This window comes from Eublepharis macularius, chromosome 7 (assembly GCF_028583425.1).
Source record: "Eublepharis macularius isolate TG4126 chromosome 7, MPM_Emac_v1.0, whole genome shotgun sequence".
Classification (NCBI taxonomy): Eukaryota; Metazoa; Chordata; class Lepidosauria; order Squamata; family Eublepharidae; genus Eublepharis; species Eublepharis macularius.
The window spans coordinates 66,944,901-66,969,869 of record NC_072796.1 but is presented as its reverse complement, the minus strand read 5'-3'; the positions used below and the strand labels follow the sequence as shown (position 1 = coordinate 66,969,869).

The following is a 24,969-nucleotide window of genomic DNA, read 5'->3' as shown; positions in this document are numbered from 1 at the left end:
ATCCAGCCAGGTAACTCCTCTTCGCCTGAGGCTAAGTCCCAGGCTACCAACAGATAATTGTTGGGGTGGAGGGAAGCGAAAAACATGGTCTGGGTGTGCTTTCAGTCCCGAGTCTGCAGAAAACTGCAGTCTGTTTTGTGCTTCCGTGAGCATATTGGCATAGAAAGGGTTAATTGAAGGGTGCCAGTCCAGAGTTTTCATTTCTAAAATATTGTTCTGGAGTGTCTCTAACACATCCCACTGTTTTTTGTAGCACTGGCGTTTCTTTAGTGCCCGTTCCGGGCTGTTTTGTGCTGTTCCGGGAGCTTTTTGGCATGGAACGGGTTAATAAAAGCGGGGCAGTCCAGAGTTTTAATTTCTAAAATATTGTTCTGGAGTGTCTCTAACACATCCCACTGTTTTTTGTGGCACTGGCCTTTCTTTAGTGCCCGTTCCGGGCTGTTTTGTGCTGTTCCGGGAGCTTTTTGGCATGGAACGGGTTAATAAAAGCGGGGCAGTCCAGAGTTTTAATTTCTAAAATATTGTTCTGGAGTGTCTCTAACACATCCCACTGTTTTTTGTGGCACTGGCCTTTCTTTAGTGCCCGTTCCGGGCTGTTTTGTGCTGTTCCGGGAGCTTTTTGGCATGGAACGGGTTAATAAAAGCAGGGCAGTCCAGAGTTTTAATTTCTAAAATATTGTTCTGGAGAGTCTCTAACACATCCCACTGTTTTTTGTGGCGCTGGCTTTTCTTTAGTGCCCGTTCGGGCCTGTACCGTCTTATTCCAGCTTTTACCCTGTCCCATATTTCAATGTTTCCCTACATTTGTTTTCTTTTAAAGGGACAGGGGATGACTTAAAACATTTCTGGAAAATGCATCTCTACTATAGAGGAAGAAACTTAAAACTCTTAAATTTTTACAAAAATTAAATGCAATTTGCCTCAAACAATTTTTGTTTGGATTTACCACTTTTTAAAAAGAATTTAGTTTTTATAGTTTAATTGGATTGTAGGTCATTCTTTTATTCCCTGTCCACGTACACACCCCTTTCTATTGAACTGTTCGAACAATCGCGAGGAAGGACTGTGCCGGGAGAAAAATGGGCGGGAACTGTCCTCTGGCATATTGTGTGCTGCTGGGTTTGCGTCTTGCTTGCTGCCTGGAAATGCTCAAGCGGCAGCACCAGAAAGCACATACCCAAGAATGGAAACCGCGTCTCCTGAAATATGCTGAAGCATAGATATTTTGTTTGTATTGGGTTTGGGTGAGGAAAACACCAAAAAGACGCGAGGAGGAGCTGAAGCCGGGCCTACGCTCATGTGACCGGTGGCGGCTGAGAGCTGGGGCTGCCCAGAAATAGCCGCAGTTGCTTTCCCCCAGTTCCGTGGACTCGGGCACCGAGGAGTCCCGCGAATTGGCTCCTCCGGAGGATGCGAAGCTCTTACGCCCCAAGCAGATGATGGCGATACGAGAGTTGAAAGTGTGTCTGCTTGGAGTGAGTAGCCACAAAGCGGCGGGCTGGGTCTGGGGGTAGGGAAAGCGTTGCATGCGCAGCTACATCGGGAAATAAAGCGCCGCACAAATTGCGGGGAAGAATGGGAGGAAGCCCGCCCTGAGGCATCTGGCGACGTCGGTGGTTTGTCGAAGGGCTTCCTTTGTCTTCTCGCTTCTTCGGCTCACACTTGGCCAGATGTAGGCTTGCTTTAGGCTCGACTTGGATCTTTCTTTCTGGTTTTGCTTTCAGGGAACTTTGGCAATAAGGCATTGTTCAAGCCGGTGGGCCTGTGGACAAGCGCCACTCTCTTCCCTTTCTTTCCTCTTCCACGTCTGGAATTCCCCCCCCCCCCACTTCCTTTCACCAGGTAGAGATTGGTTGTAATGGCGAACCTGTGTCTGGGCTGTACCACTTTAGATGGGGGTGGGGAGTAACATGGGCCAGGGCCAGTAAACACAAGATCCCCACTAGTAGAAAATTAGCTAGACCACAGCCCTTATCCATAACATACATACATGTATATATGTATGTATGTATGCAGCTGGGGAGCAGTCAAATATTTGAATGCCCTCCATGTACATACACATATATGTATGTATGTGTGGGGCATTCAAACGTTTGATTGCTCCCTAGCTGCTGTCTGAAGGGGAACAGACCAGACCCAGGTTTATCGTGCCTGTGAGAATGCAGTCTCTTGTTTTCTGTTGACTTCTAAAAGTAAGGTCTCCGTACTTTTCAGCAGGGTGCTTCTGCTTCCCTCCCTCTCCTTTCTAGCAGCAAAAATATGTTCTGTCCAAACATTGTGTGTGTGTGGTTTATATTTAGCAAGCAACGTTTTTCTGCTGGAGAAAGGAGATTGCTACATACTTTAACTGAAATTGGCAGTAACTGGAAAGAAATTGCCTGCATGCAAAGCAGTAAATTAATAGGCAGCCTAGCTAAACTTCTGTGTGTCTGCATGGCCTTTTAGAAGAGTTCATTGTAGTGTTGTGGGAAGGACTTTTCATCTGAAACTTGGCATACACACACACAGGCCGTTCCCAGGGAATAATTTCTTTTTGCTTCTAGCTTTCTGGAGATATGTCTGACTGGTGAAATGAGATGCTGTTTTTCAGGGCCATAAATGCTTTAACATTGTTCTTGCGTCTATAGGAATTTGCCTTGCATTCACCTTGGATAATAAAACAAAAGCCAGTTATTAAAATTAAGAGAATAATAGTATAACAAATAACGAAGGAAAAAATTAAAAACACAGTCTTCTTTTGCCAAAAAGCCTATTTTAAGGTGGAATTTGGCTCTTGTTGACAAAACTCTTGCTGCTAGTTTTTACATAATCCATTGTATGTACCAACCACATAATGCAAGATGGGCAGTTTACCTCACAAACTATTCATACCAGAACTTTGATAGCATCAGGGCTATGAGATAGCATCAGAGCTATGGGTTTATTTATGAGAGGAATCTCGAAAGCTTATGCTACAATAAAATTGGTTAGACTTAAGGGTGCTACTGGACTCTTTTTGATTTTGCTACAACAGACTAACACGGCTAACTCCTCTGGATCTATGCACTTACTAGTAAACTGTAAAATTGGTTAAATTCAAATTCCATGTTGTGGATCCAAAATGTGTGTCATATCAGTTGATTTTTGCATAGTGCTGTATTCTGAAATAAAAATACGTGCTTAATATTTTTCCTGAATCCTGTTATTCTGCCTGATCGTGGATAGAGGTCTTTTCACCAGAATTCTCCCCAGTTCAGCCAAAGTAGTGTTATTCTTGTTTTAATACTTATAAAGAAGCATTTGTTATGGACTTATCTGCTTTGTTTTACTTGGATCATGTAAAATATTTCCTTGGCTTAATGAATTCATTATAGAAGTTTAATTCTGCATGAGAGTAACTTCTTTATTTTCCCCTTTGCTTTCCAAGCCAGATGTGTGAATTATGATGAAACTGGTGCCCTTATATTTGTGGATTATTTGTTATTACTTGTGCTGTAGACAAAAATACTAAACAGAATGTTCAAAATATCATTGTTCAGTGAACTGCTAAAGGTCAAAATATTTTGATGTGTTTTGTGTGTATTTAAAGCTCTGTGCTCCCCCCTCAAAGCTGTTAGAATGAAAAGAAGTTAGAATGAGTGGAACTGTGTTGTAAATTGAACTGCTCAAGATATAAAGTGGGAGATATAGCCCAAGGGTAATTCACAATGCCACCTTAAGTAGTGTTACACCTCTTTAAATCTGTTGAAGTCAATTTGCTTAGAAAGGTATGACTCTGTTTAGGATTGCACTGAGACTGCTTTCAGAAGTGCTGCCTTTTAACTTGAAAAAAATAAGAGTAATTTATTAAAAAATGACTAGATCTATTGTAGAAAAATGTCAGGCTTTCCTTTCTCATAAGCTAACAAGACCTGGGAGTCAGTATACTGAAAGGCAGCTGTTCCTTGTGACATTGATGCTAAAGTTAGATTTACAAGCGTTCTCTCTGTCTTTAAAAAAAAAAGAGTGAAAGAAAAGGCTTTGTGGAGAAACTGCATGTACTAGACTTACACAGCTCTTTAGCATGTAAACAAGGATCAGAGAGAAGCATAGAAAACAGAGAACATGAAGTTTGGTTACATCAGCCTAGACTAGTAGTCTCAGGGAGGAGATTCCTTCCTGAACTTGAATGCAATATTCTAGAAATTCATTCAGTTTGCTCACCCCACCTTCTTTGAGGATTGGCAGTCAGTTTTTCCAACTTCCCACAGTGAAGTATCCTTCCTGTGGCAGAGCAAATTGGCCGGCATCAGAGCCATACTGTTAGAATTGGCAGTGTTGCCAGTATGAACAAGTCTGGTCATAAAAGTGCTGCTCTGCATAGAAAGGCTCTCTGCAAGAGCACATTTCCAAAACTATGGTCCTTGTAGTTGGCAGAAGAAGAATGCTAGTCATTATCTTTAACATCACAACTGTAGACCAGGAGTGTGTTGTCTGGCACAATGCAGAACACACTTAGTGGTATATGAAGGGGTTTACAAGACTAACATTTCTTGTTAAGTTGCATCTTCCTTTTTAAAGTCAATAAATGAGAGTGTTATGAAAGCTTTATTTCTCCACTTGTCATCATAAATGTTTGCCTCCATGTTTAGCTGGATTTATCTTCTTGTAATGTAAAACTTTTGTCTTTCAATCAAGACTTAATGGAGAGAGAACAATTTGTACATTGTTGTGATAGTTCTTGAAATATCTGAAAAATGTTATTGTTTCTCATTTTCATTATGCTGGGCATACCTGGTATTTTCATTATATACCTTGTATTTTAAACTTTTGAGGGCAGGAATTTTTGCTTATACAACTGTATAAAAGCACCATGCTCATTAATGATGTTATATAATAACAGCAATAAAAGTTCGTTCCCCACTGTTCAGAACTTTTTCTCTGTGCAGTATGTGGTGATCAAAACTCTGTGAGGCCTCATGAAATCTTAGCAGTGGTGCTTACCATGTTGGTTTTTAGTATACGCAGTATTCCCAGCCATGTATGCAAGGGTCTGTTTCTGTTGACATGCCTGTCAATTGACAGGCCTGTATTTTTGCAGTGCAGCTGCAGGGCTGCTTTGGGGGGGCTTGTGGGTGAAAAATTGTCTGTGTGGCATGGGAGGTCTGCTCATATAGAAATTACTGGATTTTTGTAATAATGTGCATGCATGTCTCAGAAAATCACATCAGGCATAATCGGATCCTATATCCAGGTGCCAGGTATTCTGACTTTTATGTGGAATTTGGATGGGGAAAGTGAAGGGACAAATTACTAGTGACATTATTATTCTACATAAAGCGTCAGCAGTGTCAAGTAGAAAAGTATTATTTCTACATCCTAGATACAAACCTTAATGCGATCCTAAGTGGCATCCATCTTTCTGCAAAAATATGATATTTCTGTGCTAATACTTATTTCTCAAGTGTGGGTAAACACTGTTTATTTTTGCCTTGAGTTTGCCATGTATTTTAATAATAGAGTTGCAAAGACAGGGTTTTTTTTCTGACACTGCAGAGCAGGGGCAGGAAAATTTTTTGGCCCAAGTGCAAAATAATCCAGAATATCGACCTGTGAGGATGTTGGTGTGTTAATAGCAGACAAAAGGAATAGGAGAGACAAGGGTTGCATTTGGTCAGACACTCTGGGAACAAGCTGAGCTTCATTGTTGCCAGTGCCTCAGAGACTCACCTTGGTCAGAGAATGGGACCTGGATGCTGAGCCAGTGGTATGGCTTCCTGTTGATTGACATCTTTGCTGTGGTTTGCTTTAATGAAAAATGCAATAATTTTGGATTAATTGGTATGTCATAGTGCACAGCGGGGAGAAAGAACAAACTGTTCACTAGGCATTACTTGGAAGTATGTTCACTTGAACTCAAGAGGATTTACTTTAAAGTAAGCAGGCATAGGATTGAGTTGTAGGTAGGACAAACAAATAATATTTTTTTGCAGTAGAAGTGGGAAAAGGCTGCATGTCTGGAGGAGAAAAATTGGGTGGGGGGAGCAGTGCCCATTGTGCATGGAAGCTGGTGGATGACCCTTATAAGCATGTTTCTGGAATATCTATATCTAGGGAATTAGAATCACCAATTTGAAAAGAAGCAGTAAAGGAAATATAGACAAAGGCAGTTTCTCTGGAATATTCTTCTTCCTCACTCCCCACCCCCCACCCCACTCACACAGATAATTAATTCATAGCTAGTACTGCTCAGAAGAGGTCAAATCAATTGTGAGAGCAAAACTACAAAAGCACTATTTGAACAGAACTGTGACAAGAATACCATCCTAAATCAGTCCGAACCTACCCAAAGGTCAGCGGGTTGGGTTGAAATCTTAAGCACTGCAGGTTTAGACTGGTGATGTAACCTCCAGGTTAACTTTTTACTTAGGCTGATGGAAGCAATGTTATACTCAGCAAATGTGAAACATATGTTAGCTATTTCCACTCTAGGTACAATTTTCTTTATGGGCATGTTGGGTAATATTTTTCTAACTAACTTTTAGGTAAACTTTTTTTAAAAAATGCATTATTTATAGTCTGCCTTTCTCACTGAGACTCAAGATGGGTTACAGTGAAAGTCAATACATTCAGTGACAGGGACCTTCAATAAAAATGCAATAGTGTGTACAAATGCAAATTTGCAGAGATTTAACATCAAGCAGAAATCTGAATCAGAACTGAAACTATGCTGAAGCAGAGAATAACCAATTCAAAACCTGACGTATTAAACAATTCAGAAGCTACCCAGTAGGATCATACTTGCAGCAATAGACAGTGCGTATAGTCTATAGTCCCTATCACTTTACTAGTGCTTTTCTTTGAAACCACTTCCTTACAGAACAGTCCTCCAATCGGAGTAAAGAAGCCCTCTTAAATAATTTAGTTTTGCATAGTTTGCAAAAAGGGAGAAAAATGAGAACTTTCCTGACCTCTTCCGGTAGGCCATTCCATATGTTGGGGGCCACCACAGAGAATATGCATATTCCACCTAGCTTCTGATAATAATCGAGCTGTCATGTTTTGCACCAACTGGAGTCTCTGAGTTGATTTTGAGGGGAGGCCTGTGTAGAGTGCATTACAGTAGTCTATTCTTGTTACCATGGCACAAATCCAGGTGGCCAGGTAAGTTGTGTCAAAGTAGTGGGCCATCTTCTGAGTTAGACTAAGTTTGAAGAAACCATTTTTTGCACCTCTTTTAACTTGCTTCTCTAAGAGCAGTGTTGGATCCAGTATAATAATGTGCGCTTACATACCCTTCTTCTGGAGAGATTGGTGCACCACTCAGAGCAGTGAAGAAAGTCAGTGTTGTTGTTATTCTCACAATACAGCTGGTGAGCTAGGGCTGAGAGGAATGGTTTACCCCAGGCCACCTACTAAGCTCATGACAGTAGTGGGATTCGAACCAGCTGAGTGCTGATTTGCATCCCAACCACTTAACCGCTATGTTACAGTATAACCCTTCATGCTCTTAACCTAGCCTGCAAGGGTCAACTGAACCCCATCGAAAACAGGGAGTACAACATCCTTCAATATCTCCAGCTTCCCACCCAATGTCACTTCTGTCATGACAGGGTTCAGTTTCAATTTGCTTGCTTGCAGTCACTTGACCACAGCTGTCAGGCAGCGACTCAAGACCTCTACTGCATCACCAGAGAATTTGAATAGAGAGATATAGAGTATCATCTGCATATTGATGAAATCCAATTTCATAGCTGTGAACGATTTCTCCTAAAGGCTTTGCATAGAGGTTGAATAACATGAGGGATAAGATTGTGCCTTGTGGAACCCTGCAAGATAATTCCCATATGGACAATAGCTGATCTTGAATAGCAGCCCTTTGAATCCATTCCATGAGGCATGATTTAAACAAGTCCGTGGTATATCCCCTGATACCTACTTCTGCCTCCAAACACCCCAACAGGATGGCATGATCTACTGTGACAAAGGCTGCAGATAGAGGAGCAACAAAGAACCATGGCTTTTGTCTACATTCAGATGGAAGTCATCTGCTAAAGCCACCATAGCTGTCTCTGTCTTATAGCCTGGACTGAAACCAGACTGAAAAGGGTCCAGACCACCAGAGTTATCCAAGAAGACATGAAGTTGGCTGCTTCTGCTCTCTCAATCATTTTGCCTAAAAAGGGCATATCAGAGACTGAACAATAATTAGCCATATCATTTTTGTCTAGGGATGGTTTTTTAAATAGTGGGCAGATATCTGCCTCTTTGAGTGGCCAAGAGAAGGTGCCTTGAATTAGTGACTGATTTATGATAGACACCAAGAGCTCATTTACATGATTTTACATGATTTTAGTAGCCTAGATAGGCAAGGATCCCATGCACAGTGGTGGCCTTCACAGTTGTCAGGATCTTGTCAGTATCCATCACTGTAACAGGGTCTAAATGGTCCATAAGCAGACCAGACAGCGTATTACACATTTTTTCTGCCTCCTCTGTATTGCAGCTGGCATCCAGATTGGAGCGTATTTGCTCTAGTTAGAACTATGACTACTAGTAAAGGATTACTCTTAGAAACCACTAAATAAATTCCAAACATATTAAGTAGATGTGCTTTATAAACTGGGCATATTTGTGCTGAAGCTATTTTACTACCCTTTTTTAAAAATTTCCACTTCCTGCTGCTCATGAGTGCTCAGAGACTTGTCCTGGTGCCAGACTGTCTAGGTTGCTTTACACAGGGTCTTGGGCTTTAGCTTCTTTTTATTTCAGATTGCAAGTTCATTTATAGTTACAGCACAGTAGATCCTTGCCATTTAAGGATTTGTGACTTGCGATTTAATGTGTTTGAGTTCCTTGGTCTGATCACATGATGTGGTTTCTATCCTACTTTTACTCCCTCTCCACTATCATCATAATCATTCCATTGTTAAATGCTTCAGAAAATCTGGTTGTTTTGCAACTGGGAAACAGCAGACCCCTGCCTCCCAGTATTCTGAGATTTCTCTGTTCTTAGTGATACTTGGAATGGAACCCCTGAGAATGGTTGTTGTGAGAATAAAATGGAGGAGAGGATAACCATGTAAACTGCTTTGGATCCCCATTGAGGGGAAAGGCAGGGTATAAATGAAGTAAATACATAACTAATACCACTGATTATTATAGCTGTGGTGTTAAGAAAAAGCCTACTCTTCAACATACTTCCTTCTCTCCTGTTACCCGTCACAATTACTTGTCAGCCTTTCTCATTTATTTTTGTCTGTCTAATGTTCATCGTAAGTTAAGTCAGAGACTGTATCATGTGTATGGACACTAAAGTGCCTAACAGGTAAATGCTATTTAATAATATTATTAATAATAATGAGAGGCCTAGGATACATCATGTGAGGCATCGGCATCCAATGACGGAAACTGAATTTCTAGAAACAGATCCCTTTAATGCAGAAGTTGTAGGTTCTGTTTTTGTTAGTAACTTTGCAATGCTTTATGTACCAATTAGCAGATGAGATAGTTAGAAAAAAAATCTTTCTGATTGCTAGGAATGTTTATACACCAGAATGTCAGGAATGTAGATTACATGGAAGTTACAATCAAGCACAGTTCTTGTCATCTAGCCCCCAAGTGGAAATGTAAATTGATGGGATCTGAATGTAGTACTATCATTGAAAAAAGAGTATTCTGAAGAGAATTTAAAAGCTTCCATGAGCAGATTTCATATCATAAAGATCTCTTCAAATTCTGCAAATGAACAATCTGACTCTGATAGTTTGTAATTATTGTGCATAACAAAAGTCAAGGTCATCCAAGAACTTTCAATGAGATCAGCAGCATCCTGTCATTATGCTACCTAAGAAAAGAATGCTTTGGAACAAACATATAGATGTCATTTATTCATATTCAACGTTTTAAAAATGTATGTTCCACCTCTTATAAATATTTTTACTGTTTAGTCATACGTATAATGCTGAATATTATGGCTATGATTCTGCCCCCTTCTTAGGCAAGTATCAAAATAACTTTATATATCGCTGGGGGGGAGTAAATGACATCAAAAATGCAGATTATATGATAAAAACAAAGTCACAACATAGTAAATGGACAACGACCTTCAGTGAAAAGTTGAAGTGGCACAAGCCACTTACTTACCTTTCCCATGTTGAAATTAATGTATTTCTTGAAGCTTTAATATACACATAATTACCAAAAAGCAAATTCCATTGTAAGTATACATAGAATTAAATTGCAGGAGTGGTACAATAAGAAACAAGTAAATTTATAGCAGCACAGTTTTGTAGGTCATATAGGGGAAAGAAAAAGTCGTATTTCAAAGATTCAGAACATAACCAGCTGCACATAAATAGTGTATCAAGCTAGCTGATTTTAAAACCACTAGTGTTTTTATTGCAGCTTTTTTGTTAATTTTCTTTTACTTTGATTCATTTTGTTATGGTTTATTATTAACTAGCAACGGAGCCTGTTGTAAAGATAAAAACAACGGGCTCTAGTAGCGGGGTGTTGGGAGGGCTGCACCTGCATGGTCCTCCCAAGGTCCCGCAGCTGGCGGAGGTGGCGGGAAGGCTGCCCAGTGGGCTCCCCCCACACTGTGCCTCCCAGTAGGCTCCACAGGCAGGCCTTTGAGGGGCTGCAGAGCTAGTAGGGAGGCACAGCGTGGCTCTGCAGCCACCACTGATGTGATGGGAGCTCCCCCGTACTTCACCTCCCTGCTGGCTCCACGGGGGCAGGCCTCTGAGGGACCGCGGAGCTGGCGGGGAAGCGGCACAGTGGGCTCCTTTGTTCTTCGCCTTCCTGCTGGCTTTGCAGGCAGGCATCTGAGAGGCCACAGAGCTGGCGGGGAGGCACAGCGCGGCTCCACAGCTGTCAGTGGGAAGGCTGTGCATGGGGAGCTCCCCTGTGCTTTACCTCCTTGCTGGCTCTGCAGCTGATGAGGAAGCTGCGCAGGGGGCTCCCCTGTACTTCGCCTCCCGAACAGCTCTGCAGGCAGGCTTTTAAGGGGCCACAGAGCTGGCAGGGAAGCACAGCACAGCTCTGTAGCCACCTTTGTGGCAGCGGGAAGGCCGTGCAGGGGGAGCTCCACCATGCTTTGCCTCCCTGCCGGCTCCATGGCTCCTCAGAGGCCCTAAGTGCACCTGTGCCAGGATAAAAAGTGAGTTGTCAGCAGCACGGTTTGCCTTTTATGTCTTAAGATTGTAGCCAATAGACAGTTTTTAACTTGCATACAGCTACCGCTTTTATCACTGCATCCCTGCCCTGTTAGTGTTCTGTCCATATTTTACAGAGTGCAGATAAAGGTTTAAATGATGGATTAGCATGGACAGAAAAATAGCCTGGACCATCCCAGTAACTTGACATCATTTCTTCAGGTAGTAATGAATCTGTCAATTTCTCTGTAACTGCCTGCTCCTTTGAGGGAAACAAAGTAGAGTTGGCATTGTCTTGTGGTATGGGAAGAATTCTATCCAGGTAACTTTGTTTTAAAAAATGGAAATGTGATAAGCATATAGAAAGGTTGCAGATATTTAAAAAAATGTTAAGTATACCTGGAGATGACTTGACGGCACATAACACCCCCCCTCACAGCTTCATTTTTCTGCTAGTGAATAGTAGTTACAGAGATACATCTGCTATGTATAGCTCTAGGCTATGTATAGCTCTAGGCTTTGGGGGGAAAGTCTCATAATATATACCTTTATGCTCTTTTGGTTTTTTTGTTCAAGTAATACCAGATGGGAAAAATTACTTAGAAACTCTTTCAAATATTACCATGGAAGAAAGAATTGAAATTCCTACTGGAATTCTTTCTGATACATATGCTGTGCTTAAAGGAACTGGCTGTTTTTATCTTCCAGAGCCAGACATAGTCCTTTTCCACATGGCAACACTTCTGTATGGAAGCCTTGTGACAGAGCACAGCAGCTGTGGGCCTCCAGATGGCAATTTTCCCTCCCTCAGCCCACTCCCCTCCCCCCGCCCCATGGCAGCTAGCATATTTATATTTTAAAGGTATGTCCATTACCTTTAAAAAACTCAAAAACACCCCCTGGTAGCATGTGGGAGGGTTAGGGGGCTGCCATGAGAGTTGCAGAAGGAGAAATGGGTGCTGTGTGGGCAGGACCAGAAGTATCTCAACTTTTCCCCTTGTATGGCAGCTATTGAAGCTTTGCTATGGCCATTCCCAGAACTTCATAGAAGAGCTCTTTGGGGAAAGTTCAGAGAAAAGTCAAAGAAAACCAAGATGGTGCACAGAAGTACCATAATGCTGTGGGAAAGGAGGAAAATGACCCCACTTTTCAACCTCATTGAACCTAGGGCAAATAATGCTGTGGAAAGAGCCACAAAAAAAGGAAAGGCCTTTTGGAATACTTTGGAACTTTAGCCTGTTATTGTTATTGTTGATCTTTTAAAATACAGGACTGCTTTTCACTAACCATCATGTCAATTTTTCTTCCTTTCACAATCTGCCCTGGCAGATAATACAAGATCCCCTGTGGTTTGATTGCTGCATGTCCTTTGTGGAGGGCTGTGGTAAATGTGAACTGGCCCTATTTGTGGTTGCTGCATAACATTCAAACACAAAAGTGAAACCATTGTGTTTGCTGTGTACAGAGCTGGCCTGTGTTTTGTTTCGAGTAAGCCATGCTGGTATTATTTGAGTAAAAAGAAATCAGTTCCAGTAACTGTAGCCAGAGACTATATAATACTTCCCTAGAGCATTATATAATTTATATTAATTGACAGCCAGATTAAAATGCTTTCCAAGCAGCATAACAGAACATTTAAAGGTGGCTTTAGAAATATAACTACTCTAGTAAGAAATGGAAAAAGTTGCAGAGCTTTCAATGTCTGATCAGCTGGGCAATGATTAAAGGCACTCTGTATTAAAGCTGGTAGTAAGGTGAAAGACTTCCTTTGAAGGAAAGGATCCCCTTTAGGCATTTTCCTCTGTTATACAGGTTGCTTCATTTTTGTTGGTTGCTATATTACAAATAATTTGATCTGATTTTTACATTTTTATTTTTATTTATTTTATTCATAGTCTGTCTTTTCCCATGAGACTCAAGATAGATTACAAAATATAAAATACAATTCAGTTAGACAGCATGGGACATCCAATAAACAATGTGGTACGGCTAGGATTAAAGAGTTGGAGTGCCATTCATAAGCAGAAAGAAAAAAACTGCTATACTTCCATTGTATGAAGACCAAAAAAAATAGTTGAACATTTTTCATATACATAAAAATAATAAATATATCCAGTCATAAAGCATACACCAAGATCAATACAATAATATTGCTAATTACATTTGAATGAAGATGGCCAGATACTATAATACTCATGCTAACATGCAGCATATAATTCAATTGAATTACAGTTGGTTGAAGTCATGGAACTAGATCGATGCATCAGTGTTTTCACTTTAAGCTCCCCCCCCCCATTTAAAAAAACAACACCATTGTTGTCATCTACTACATTTTAATACTGGCTTAGATGTCACTACTCACTAATGATGTAATCATGAATAAAACATTTATAACATCTTTAAAATCCTTAAATCTTTATGAAAATTTTAAAATTATATATGCAGTTTTAAAAATACACAGTGGTAAGGATATACTGGTTTTAATGTTTGTTTTAATATAAATAGAATTTCACATCTTGTTCGTCATGCTGGCTAGGAGAGTTGCAGTGTTTTGTGCTGAAATGGAGATAATTGTAAAATGGCATGAGTACTAATCAAATAAAGCTTTGTCTGATAAATTAGTTGGGATTAATTTTAATTTGTAAGTGTTTTAATCAATTTCAATACAAGTTTGTAACTGCCTTTAAAAAAATACCATGACACTCAACAGCCTTTGACATTTGAGGATGCTATGAGTATGGTCAGTCAGTCCTCAGTTTGGGTCCCCCCTTTTAATTTACAAACAAATATTTTTCTGCATACATGGGGAATCTGCGGATATCTTCATTTTACTGTTCTTCTGACAGGTGCTTTATCATCAGTTTTTTCAAGTAAAGGAACATTTCCCCTCCTCTAACAATAAGTGGTACTTTTTGATAAATTGTCTCTCCTCAGCATCTCAAAAGGGCCTTCATATTGAGGCTCTGATAATATAGTGCTAACTCATTTACATATAATTGATTAATTTGTTAATAATTAGTCAGATTCCTGAATTCAGATGCCGGATTCAATGACAGGATTCAGAGTTCAAGTCTGTTCCCCTTGAGGTTTAACTCAAACAATTGGCTGGGATAAGGCTAACTTAATCATCTGTACAAGAAGATGAAGTTTGACTTTTCCTTTGTTGTCCTAAGCCATTGTGGTATTTTAAATTCAGGTAGCCTTCAAAATAAGTGCTCAGAGCATACTGGAATTATTTTGTCTCCTTTCATATTTAATACCAGAAAGGTCACCAACAAGCTTGATGTGGATGAATGTAATGGAACAGGATATTTTAAGTGCCTCTATTAACACTATGCAATTTTATGAGTGATATGCAGCTAAAGCATGGTAGAAGCACTAACAGATGCACAACATTTCTTAGAACACTGAGACTTGAAACTAGGAGTCCTAAAGATGTGCCTGCAAAAAGTTGCAAGAGAAGAGACATGTTTACTATGGAAGCTTGCTACTAGAAGAATACATTTGCACTACAAACATAGACACATAATGATATGCTTAAAAACAAATGGAAATATTCTTTTACTAATAGATGTATTTTACACAATAGATGTAGCCAGGATACTAACTCAAAGAAAAGGGAAGGAGCAGGTGCAAAGAAAGTTGAAAACACCTGTCTCTACATAGCAAACAGGGAGAAAGAGAAGAAACTCATAGAATTGGCTTAGAGATGTAGAGCAATCCAGGACACTGAATAAAGAGCCCAGATAGTGAGAGTAAGTCACATACTTAAGAGAGAGGGAAAGTATTTTGCCCCACACAGCCTGCAGAAAGCAGTTTTAACTGATGTGATACAAGTAGCCTTTGAAAATATGTTTGAAGTGCTAAGTCAGCAAAAGAGGAGAGGAACCCACTTCTAGCCTATAGGAGTGTGGAGTGGAAAAGACATTCTTGGAGAAGAGATAAGACACTGGGTCATCTTGACAAGTAAAGAAAAGTGGGAAATATTATAATTATGTTAATGGCCAAAATCAGTCTTCCAATCAAGAAGCATTGGGTAGCCGGAGGTGGCAACTGCCAACTGGTCATCGCCAATGGAGATCCTTAGAAGACTTATGCCAATTAAAAGCCTAATATTTTAATGGACCAAGGGGTATAAAATGTCTTGCACAAGCTTTGTAATTTTGATGAGCCTTGGGTCAAAGAGGGAGCTTGGGTCCTCTGTATGGCTAAGGTTCCTCCCATTTAATTAAATGATTTAAGCAACCTTCTCTCCCTGGATCCTGTGTGCTATTTTATTTGGACTAACGAGAAAACACAATTTTGCAACAAGCTGATCCTAACATGTTTACTTGAAGGCAAGTGTCATTGAATTAAATTCGACTTCATTTTAGGAAAATGTGCATATGTTTACAGCCTTAATTAGTGAGGGAATGCTTCAGCCACTGCAGGTGTAATAAGTTCCATCAGGTACATCCAGGAATGTTGTACAATAGTTATAGCTGTATGGGTATAATGCTACTTTTAAATTTATATGAGTACTGGTTTTAATTAATTAACTTAAATTGTAGAAGTACCATAAATTTGTGCTGTGACAAATCTTGTGTAGGGTCTTCCCCTAGTGGCAAGATGAGAGAAAGCATAGCAGAATCATGGATCATGACCAGGAAAGCATTACACCATCCCAAAAAACCCACAAGGAATATTTTCAATAGATTTTCAGCTTGAATTACATACTTGAAATTTATATCACAATCCAAAAAACATTTCCTTGGGATTGCCTACAGATATGACCAGAATATTAAATATTTTACTTGTTGGAAGTTGCAAAGTTCTGACACAAGACAAATTTTATCCCAGTCAATCTTTTTTGATTCTATAAGAGATTAGAAGAAAACAAAGAGGGACCATCTCATTTACCTCCCACACTGTTTTCTTTCTCCCTTCATTAAAAGCCTCCATAACCTCTCCTCTTTTCCTGCCTCCTTTTCTACTTCTTACCCATCAGCCAACCTCCTTTTTATCTTGTCTTCAGCTTCCCCTCTTTCCGTCCCCCTGGCAGCCTCTGCATGGGAAAACTATGGCCTATGTGCACAGTGGCTGCTAGAGCAGTGCCAAGATCAGTTCTACAGTAGAGAACTTGTGGGGAGGCACTTCACTTTCCCCTGTATCCTCCTTTTCATACTATTTCCCCTTTCGTTCCTCCTCATAACCACTGCCGGCGTTATAATAGAGGCGGGGTAGGCGATGGCCGCGAGCGCTTCTTTCCGAAGGAGGCGCCGTTGCCTGGCCCCAGCCCCGCCTCCAACAACACCTCAGCCTGACCCAGCACCAGAGCAGCAGCCAGCGAGGCTTCATGCCGTTTGCTTGTGCCTCTCAGTTCTCCCCGGCTGGCAGCCAATCCCCTCCCTGGCTCTCCATGTGGTGTTTGTGTACGCACCGGAGCCCCGCTCCGCCCCGCCCCGCTCTCATTGTGAGCGTCCCGGTGCGCGCGCCGCGCAGGCTGGCAGAAGCTCTGGGGCGCAGCCGCAGCAGCCCTGCCCCCCCTCCAAGCAGAAGCGCGTGCTGGCCTCTTGGGCTGATTAGCAGCACGAAGGGCAGAGGTTGGGCAGGGAAAGTCTGCAGTTTCTGCAAGAGACGGGACCTGCCTGCATTGTGGAGCCTGGCGGGGGATCAGGCACAGCACAGCGTGAGCATATTTGGAAAGTTTATTATCTGTCTGTGTTGCAGCCCAGGGTTGAACTAGCAGGATGATTCTGCTCCTGATGTAATGAACAGCTTGTAAAGCATTTCTGGACACTCCCATTCACATTCAGTGTACAGGTGGAACAATGCAAGATGTATGGGATTTCCATCCTTCATATTTTCCCTTGCATTCCTGCTGTACAAAAGGATGAATGTGCTAAAAAACAAAATTTCACCTTAGAATGACACCTTAATGTCAACCTGGATAGAAGCTCTCTTGGTGATTCACAGCAAAAGAAGAATCCAGGCAAAGTAAATTTCCAAAAATAGTTTTATGAGAACGCACACACAGGTTGCTGACCTCCTCCTCCTCCTAATCTCCTGACATCCCCATTTTCATCCTGCCAGGAAAAAAAAAGGCATGCAATTGGAAGGGGTGAGCATGTTTAATACAGGGTTTCCATGTCTGTGTTGTGTTTGGACAACCTTCTTTATTTATGGTGTTTAAGACATGGTAGGTGACAAGATGCTGCTCCCCCAGTTTGCTCAAAGGAGAGACAGGCAGACCTTTTAAAACCTGGACTTTCCTAAAGCTTTGGTTGCCAACAGTCAGTAGGCAGTAGCAGAGTATAAATTAGTGCTGTCTCTGCCAAACCATTCTGTTCCTTGTGCCATTTATGCTTCTGCAAACTCCTGCCACTGTCCAGGAGATCAAAGTGCTTGGACAGACTACTGTCAGTTCATATTCAACCTTTCTCACTTGGCCTCACCTTCCTCACAGGGTTGTTGTTGGGAGGATAAAAATGTAAAATGAGGAAGAGAGAACCTTGCATGCCCTGTGAAAACCTTGCAAGAGAAAAGGCACGCAAAGTGAGATTTTGACGTGCCTGAAATGAAAACATGCAAGAGACATAATTTTGACATCACAGTTCACAGGTTTATTCAAAGTTATTTGTGATTTGTTATCTGTTTCCTGTTTAAGAAAGAAAAACAAAAGATTTATTGTTATTTATTCTCACACTTATTTAAAAATTAAATTTAAATTAAGAAAAATTAAATTAAAAATGTAAAAAGTTTTAAGTTTTGCAATTTTCATTTTTCCTACATTTCTTCTGTTTTTTATAATTGGTTAGTGGGGGGGGGCGCAAGTAGGTATCTTGCCTCAGGCGCCAGAAACCCTGGCACCGGCCCTGCTCATAACCCCCATATCCAGTCAAATTATTGATGAATTCTAGTTTAATATTTTCATACTGGAGTTTTCCTTTGAAGTTGTTTTGTCAAACAGTGGTAACTGTTAGGTTAGTAGGAGTATATCCTGGGAGACTGAAATGTTCTTCCACTGATTTCCCAATATTGCCAGCCTCCTAATCTGAGAAGGCGAGGACACCTGATGTAGGGCCTCCGAAGATGATTACAGTGGTCAGGTAGGTTCATGAGAGAGTTGGTGGTCCTTCAGATATGTTGGTCCCAAATTATATAGGCCTTTAAATTAATTTGCCAAGTATCTGGGAAGCCATTTCCCTTGTAATTTGCAAATTGTAGTGGATGGTGTGTGTAGATGCTTGGATCATGTTCGGTTTTAAAAGCAACAGGAAACCATTTGACCACAAAAGTGTAAACACATTTCTATTTAACCCTGGACATCTGTGTTCATATTCATACAGTTTACATTAAGAACAATGATTTTCTTGCCTAAATGTAGCCAGAAAAGACTTCCTAAAAGTGGGCTATGCTACTCTGGGGTTTGCAACCACTCAGATAAAATCAATATAAAATCTGGGAATAGAAGCATCAGTCTTCTACTACAATTACTGACTGGAATATGCTGGCATTGTTTTAAATACCACCACAGTGTTAGATTTATTGAATACTGTTAACATTTATTGTTATTGAGCATTGAGTACATTTTTCAATTTAGCTCTGACCTGAAACGTTTATTCTTTTCTTAATTTATAGGATACTGGTGTGGGCAAGTCAAGTATAGTTTGCCGATTTGTTCAGGATCATTTTGACCACAATATTAGTCCTACTATTGGGTAAGTACTATGTATATATTTAAAATGTATATCAAGCTAAATAAACATTATTAGAATTCTTTTTAATATTTCAAAGTCATGGGAGGAACACTTGTTTGTTTGCACTGTTATATAATGCTATTGAGTAAGCCTATTAACTTCCTTTTAAGGTAATGCTAACCTAAAATATCTTTCCTTTCTTCCCGGGCCTCTCACTGTCATGAGCAACATGTTATTTCTTTCACTTTTTTGAGGTTCAACCTCTAAAGAAAATTTAAATTAAATTTTTAAAAAATGTTTAAGATAGTTACAACATTCATTAGCACTGGATAAGATTTTAGTGATAAAACATTTGCTGTCACCACACTCATTTTTGTCTACCCCTTCCCAAACTTCTGACATCTTCTGAATCCTGCACTGAATAACTATACGTTTTTAGTACTGTTTCATTAGTTAGTAGCACAAGAGTCATGTTGTGGAAAGAAAGAACTGTGAAAACTAGACTGGAAGCAAGTCTCTAAAAGTTCATTCACAAAAGGTAGATTTTCGAGGTAGATTTCAAATAATGTCACAGGTTATTTCATTGTTCATTTAAAAACACATATACAGTCCTTTCTTGCTAGATCAAATAACTCTATCATTGTACATTTATTTATTAATTAAAATATTTATATCCCAACTTTCTGCATGACTCAAGTCAGTTTACAAATTACAATTTAAAATATATAAAATAAAATGCCAAATTAACCCCCCCCTCAAAGATGCCTATGCTCTATTAAAAGGCCCTGGCAAATAAAATGGGCTTGCAGTTCCTCCTGAACATTTCTGAAGATGGTGTCTCCCAATATAATGATTTTACTTTGTTTTTAACCTTTGCCTTGGACCTTTATTAAAGCTCCTTACATCACCTTAAACTTTTACCTCATGAGAGCCCAGGTCACAATCAACACTAGTATTATTTCCACACATACAAAGCTTCAGGTGTTCTCTACTTTACTCAGACTTATACCTTGAGATCACCTTCCCTTTAGGGTTTGAACTTCACTGCTAACACCAACTATAGTGTTTTGCTTTGTTTGTGTGACCTATATATTGCTGTCTCTCTGACTCCCTCGAAAGGTTTTCACTGCCACCAAAGGCTTTTGCCTTACACATTTTCTGTTTAACTGGTATTATATGAAGGCTTTGTTATAGATGATATGACAGAACACTCAGCACATCAGGGATGACTGTGAGGGAAAAAGTGGGTCCGTTCTTGCTTAATCAGATGTAGAATTTATTTATAAGATGTGAGAATGATGGTTGCACAGTTTTTATGGTTGCGGAGTTTTATAAGCTACGGTATTTAACTACTTTAAATCCAGTTATAATATTTATGGGTATGTAACATTTTTTGGTTGGGGGGGGTGTTGAGTTGGTTTTGTAGTATAATGGCATAGTATCCAAGCTTCACAAAAGTATTTGAATAAAGCGAAGTGTGTTGATACCGAAAACTGATGAAATGAATTTCGAAATGTAACATTTATTGAAGAGATTTTTAAAAGGAAAAGATTGTAGTGCAAGAAATAAAGTGAAAAATATGTGCAAGTGGTTTTTTTCTACTGAAGGACCTCTTTGTAGACCACATTGGTGTTTTTTCCCTCAAGTGCTAGGATCACCAGGCGGCTGGGTGAGCTCACTCTGGAGCAAGCCACATAGAACTGCCCATGTGAGAAGCAATCCTCCCTCAAGTCAATTCCTGCCACCTTCAGTATCTGCCCCTGGGACTTGTTGATCGTCATAGCAAAGCAGGTCTTGAGGGGGAACTGCAGTCTCTTGAATTCAAGGGTTTCTCTGATGGTATGAGTGGTATGCGTGGTATGAATCACAGAATCACAGAGTTGAAAGGGGCCATAGAAACCTTCTAGTCCAACCCCCTGCCCAATGCAGGATGAGCCTAAAGCACATCCCTGACAAATATTCATCCAGCCTCTTCTTGAAAACTGCCAGTGAAGGGAAGCTCATGACCTCCCTAGGCAGCTGATTCCACCTTTGAACTACTCTGACCGTGAAAAAGTTTTTTCTAATATTCAGCTGGTACCTTTCTGCATGTAATTTAAGCCCGTTGCTTTGAGTCCTATCTTCTGCGGCCAACTGGAACAGCTCCTTGCCCTCCTCCAAATGACAGCCTTTCAAATATTTAAAGAGAGCAATCATGTCCCCCCTCCATCTTTTCTCCAAACTAAACATTCCCAAGGCCCTCAGCCTTTCCTCATAGCACTCAGTCTCCAGACACTGATCCCCCCCCGTCCCAAGCACTGCTGGTGAACAATGTTGCTTCTATGACGTTCCTTTGGAGGGCTTTCACTTGCAGTCTGGTACCATTGCAGAGTTTGGGTGGGTTGAGGTTCTGGAGCAGCATCACTGGAGCCCCCACTTTGAGGAGAAGCTTGTGGACTGGGAAGCCAGGAGGGTTGAGCGTGTTGAGGAACTCCATGGGGTAATGGACCGTATCATCCATTTGCACCACTGAGTCCACAGATCTGTACTCCATTTCTGCCTGTTTGAAGGAGTTAAGTTGTGTTTCATTAATGATGGCAGCCTTGTCGTTCTTGGGGGTCAGAATGGCACACTTGCACAGCCAGTCCATGAACTTCTCCGTGATAGTGGCGATATCAGGGTATATCATGGATGTTAGGTCTGCTAGTGTCGTCACTGCTGTGGCCAGGCCTGCAGGGATGGTCACCTTTCCCTTGGACTTGGGACTTGCTGGTACTTGGCTACTGCTGCTCAGTGTACCACAGGAGTATGATGTGCATATTTCTTTGCTGCATCTCTAAGTTGCTTCCACCTTTTAGCATCGGTATATCTTGCACAATGTCTACCAGGAGACTTCTTGAGGGCAGTAAGAGGTGATGGCTGCAAGAGGTGTGAGGTGGAGTTGGATTGAGGGAGGGGTGGTGTGGTGGGCAGTTTCATGTGAGAGGTTCGCATTGAAATGGCCCCTAGAAAGGTCATGCACCATCTCCCCATGAACATTTAAAAACTCAGTTGCCATACTGACTTTTATATAAAATCCCTTTTCAGGAGTCTTCTACTCGACTGTCTGCAGTTTCCTTGACCTGATTTTTACCTCAGAACACAGTTCCACAGCTGACCCATCAGCCTCCCAGCCACACAGGAAGCCAGGCCCTACAGGGAGATTGGCAACCCTAGAGGGGAAGACTGGGAGGTATATTTTTACCTCAGGACACATTCAGTGATGCCCAACAACAACTGCATACTCTTTAGAATGTTGGGCTGAGCCCCAGTCAGGCCACATATGCAAATGACCTTGAAAGCTAGCCCAATCAGGGAAGAGTAGCCAAGTTGGCAGTGGGGGCAGGGGGAGCAGGCAACCACCTGCCGGCCACACAGGGAAGCTGTATCCGTATGGGAAAACACATTTTACCCCTTTTTACCCCCTCAGGGGGCGAGTTTCTTAAAATCCCTTCTTAGAGAGCCTGTACGTCACGAAAGGAACGTTCTCCTCAAATTTCACATTTCTAGGTCCAGGGGCTTGGTGGTTTCATAAATAATTAAATATTCTCAGGCCCAGTCACAAAGACTTAACTTTTCACACAGATCTTCATTAACAGAATAAACTCTCTTCTCATTCACAAAGACAGAGTCACTCAGGCCTTTCCACACAATTTGCCTGACTTAGCCAGAATAATCTCTCCCTGAGATACACAAAGACCAACCCAGGCTCACACACAGTTAGACTGACTTAGATAGAATTTCTAAGAGCTCCTCATAGATTCACTGAACTTGACAGAATAGGGTTATCAGATCCCCTGGAGCCCAAACCAGGGGATGGAGGATGTATGTGGGGGGGGGGCAGTCACACAGGGGTCTTCACTTCCATGTTACCCTGGGAATGATGTCATTCTCAGTGCAACAAGGAGCGTACTCCGGAGCTCCCAGGCCCATAGCCTGCAACTTTCCCCTTCTGCTGGCTAGGTAAGCAATGGCAGGGGGTGGAGGCTGGGAGTGGGGGATCCCCTGCTCCCACTGGATGTATGGGACCCCTACCTCAGAGGCATACATTTAAACCCACAGTAACCAATAGTCAACACCCCTCCCATGTTAATACACACAAAGTTATTTACATACGTTATATTTCATCTCTTCAGGGAGCCTGTGAGCGCTAGAGTGGAGACAGCACGGGCTCTAGTGCCTTTTCAGTATTCTGTATGCTGAAAGGTACTATAAAATTAATAATATGATAATATATTGATCACATTCACAGTTGCTGGCGTGGATCTCTTTAGGATTGCCATGTCCCCTGGGGCTCAAACCTGGGGGTGGGGGTGTTGGGGGGGGCTGTGATGGGATTACTTACCTTGTGTACACTCCAGAATGCTTCCACATCACACCAGAGATTTGGGGAATGACGTGGAAGTGATGGGTCAAGCCAGGGGCTGATTTGATAAAAATCAGCCCCCAATCTAGTGTGGGAGCACGCTCTGGGGTGTTGTTGACCTGTTCCCACCCCTTCCCACCTGCAGGCCAGGTGAGAGGTGGTGGGGCAGAGGCTAGGAGCAGGAGATCCCCCTCCCCCACTGGGGGAATGGAATCTCTAAATCTCTTTGTGTTAAGTGTAGGTAGAGATTGAAAAGGCCTTATATTTATTCTGTTTTCTTTCAAAATGTATGTTTGCTATTCAAGGCTGTTGGGTGCTTGGAGTATAATTTCAAGAGTAAGCATTCCCACCTTAGTAACTGTCAGACCCTTTCATAGACAAACAATTTGCCTAGGTTTAGTTTGTGTTAGGATTCAGTTCTGGAACATGTGAAGTAAAAAAACCCAATAACACATGAGTGCATGTTTCCTCTGAGTAACCAAAGTCAGCCTCATGTGTCAGTGATTAGGGTACAATGATCCCAGGTCAAATGGTATGACTTTCAGGCTGACGGTTAACTCCCAGCACCTCTTTAGAAAGTAATTACTAGCCCTTGCAATTCATTTGACTGGTTGCAAGCCCCTCACTTCTTTGACCTGGAGCAGGGCTGGTGAGTGCAGGAAATACAGAGAGAAACAAGAACACTGCTCAAGGCTGTAAGAGTGACTAACATAGAGCCCAATTACATGAGACGCTTCACATGTTTTCTTCACATGTTGGGTTCCGCAAGGTTCCCTGGGTAGTGTAGTCTTACAAATAACAACCACTCCATGTGATTCTCCGCCAAGGGAAGAGCAGTGTGTCTCTCTTGCAAAAAGCCTCTGCTCAGGTTTTCCTCCAGGGAGCTCGGGAACGGAGTGTGTGTGTTTGTGGACATAACAGGAGGCAGGAAATCCAGGGAGGCTTTTTGCAAGGAGAAAGAGAATCTGCGATGTGATTCTCCATTGAGGAGAAGAGTGGTGGTGGGGATTTTCTGTTTCCCTCTCTCTCTTGTTAGGATTTAATTACACAGATCAAATATATTCCAAAAGAGAACAGTAATCATAATTATTTTATTTAGGTTTTAGTTTTAACTCTTTGGAGATTTTCAAGCATCTACATAAAGATCATCTAAACCCAAATGACATTTAAAGTTTATTAGCTGATCATTCAGAGGCACATATCTGCTTCCACATGAAGCTGAACGTTCATTTTATAATAAATCACATTGTCATGGCTTTTAACAAGGCAGTATAACACTGTATAAATGGATGACATGTAATTCATCTCATCTAATTCTTCTGAAATATCAAAGCTTACAAACTTTCCAGATAATGTGTACAAGGCAGATTTGACTTAAATTTAATTAACCCACTACTAGTAGTGGGTTACCTACTAGGGAGAGGTGACGTTGCTCCTAAGTCTCTTGAAGTCAAGAGAGAGCATATTGCTAGCAGAAGTTTGGATGTTACTGCCACTGGAACACTTACGTTGGTAGAGTAACCATCAATGCAAGAGGCAAAATGTGGGTGGAATGGTGAGAAGGAAAATGAACCTAGAGGGGATCATGTGTTTACTCATGGCATGTTCTTATTACAGTATAAAATTACATGTACCAGTATAAAATTACATGTACCAATATAACAACAACAACAACTACAGTTCATTTATATACCGCTCTTCTGTACAGGACAGCTGCTGTAGCATAGTGGTTAAGTGGTTGGACTGCAAGTCAGCACTCTGCTGGTTTGAACCCCTCTACTGCTATGAA

General features: G+C 41.2%; 1 protein-coding gene across 1 annotated transcript in view; it reads left to right on the top strand.

The window, feature by feature from the left end:
- The first annotated feature begins 1,107 nt into the window (after positions 1-1,107).
- The window catches only part of RAB31 (RAB31, member RAS oncogene family), a 72,539-nt gene continuing 48,677 nt past the window's right edge, over positions 1,108-24,969 (top strand). Inside the window, exons 1-2 of the mRNA XM_054984687.1 lie at positions 1,108-1,475; positions 18,738-18,817. Coding sequence (XP_054840662.1) covers positions 1,437-1,475; positions 18,738-18,817 — 119 coding nt within the window. The 5' untranslated portion in view covers positions 1,108-1,436. The remainder of the gene's footprint in view (positions 1,476-18,737; positions 18,818-24,969) is intronic.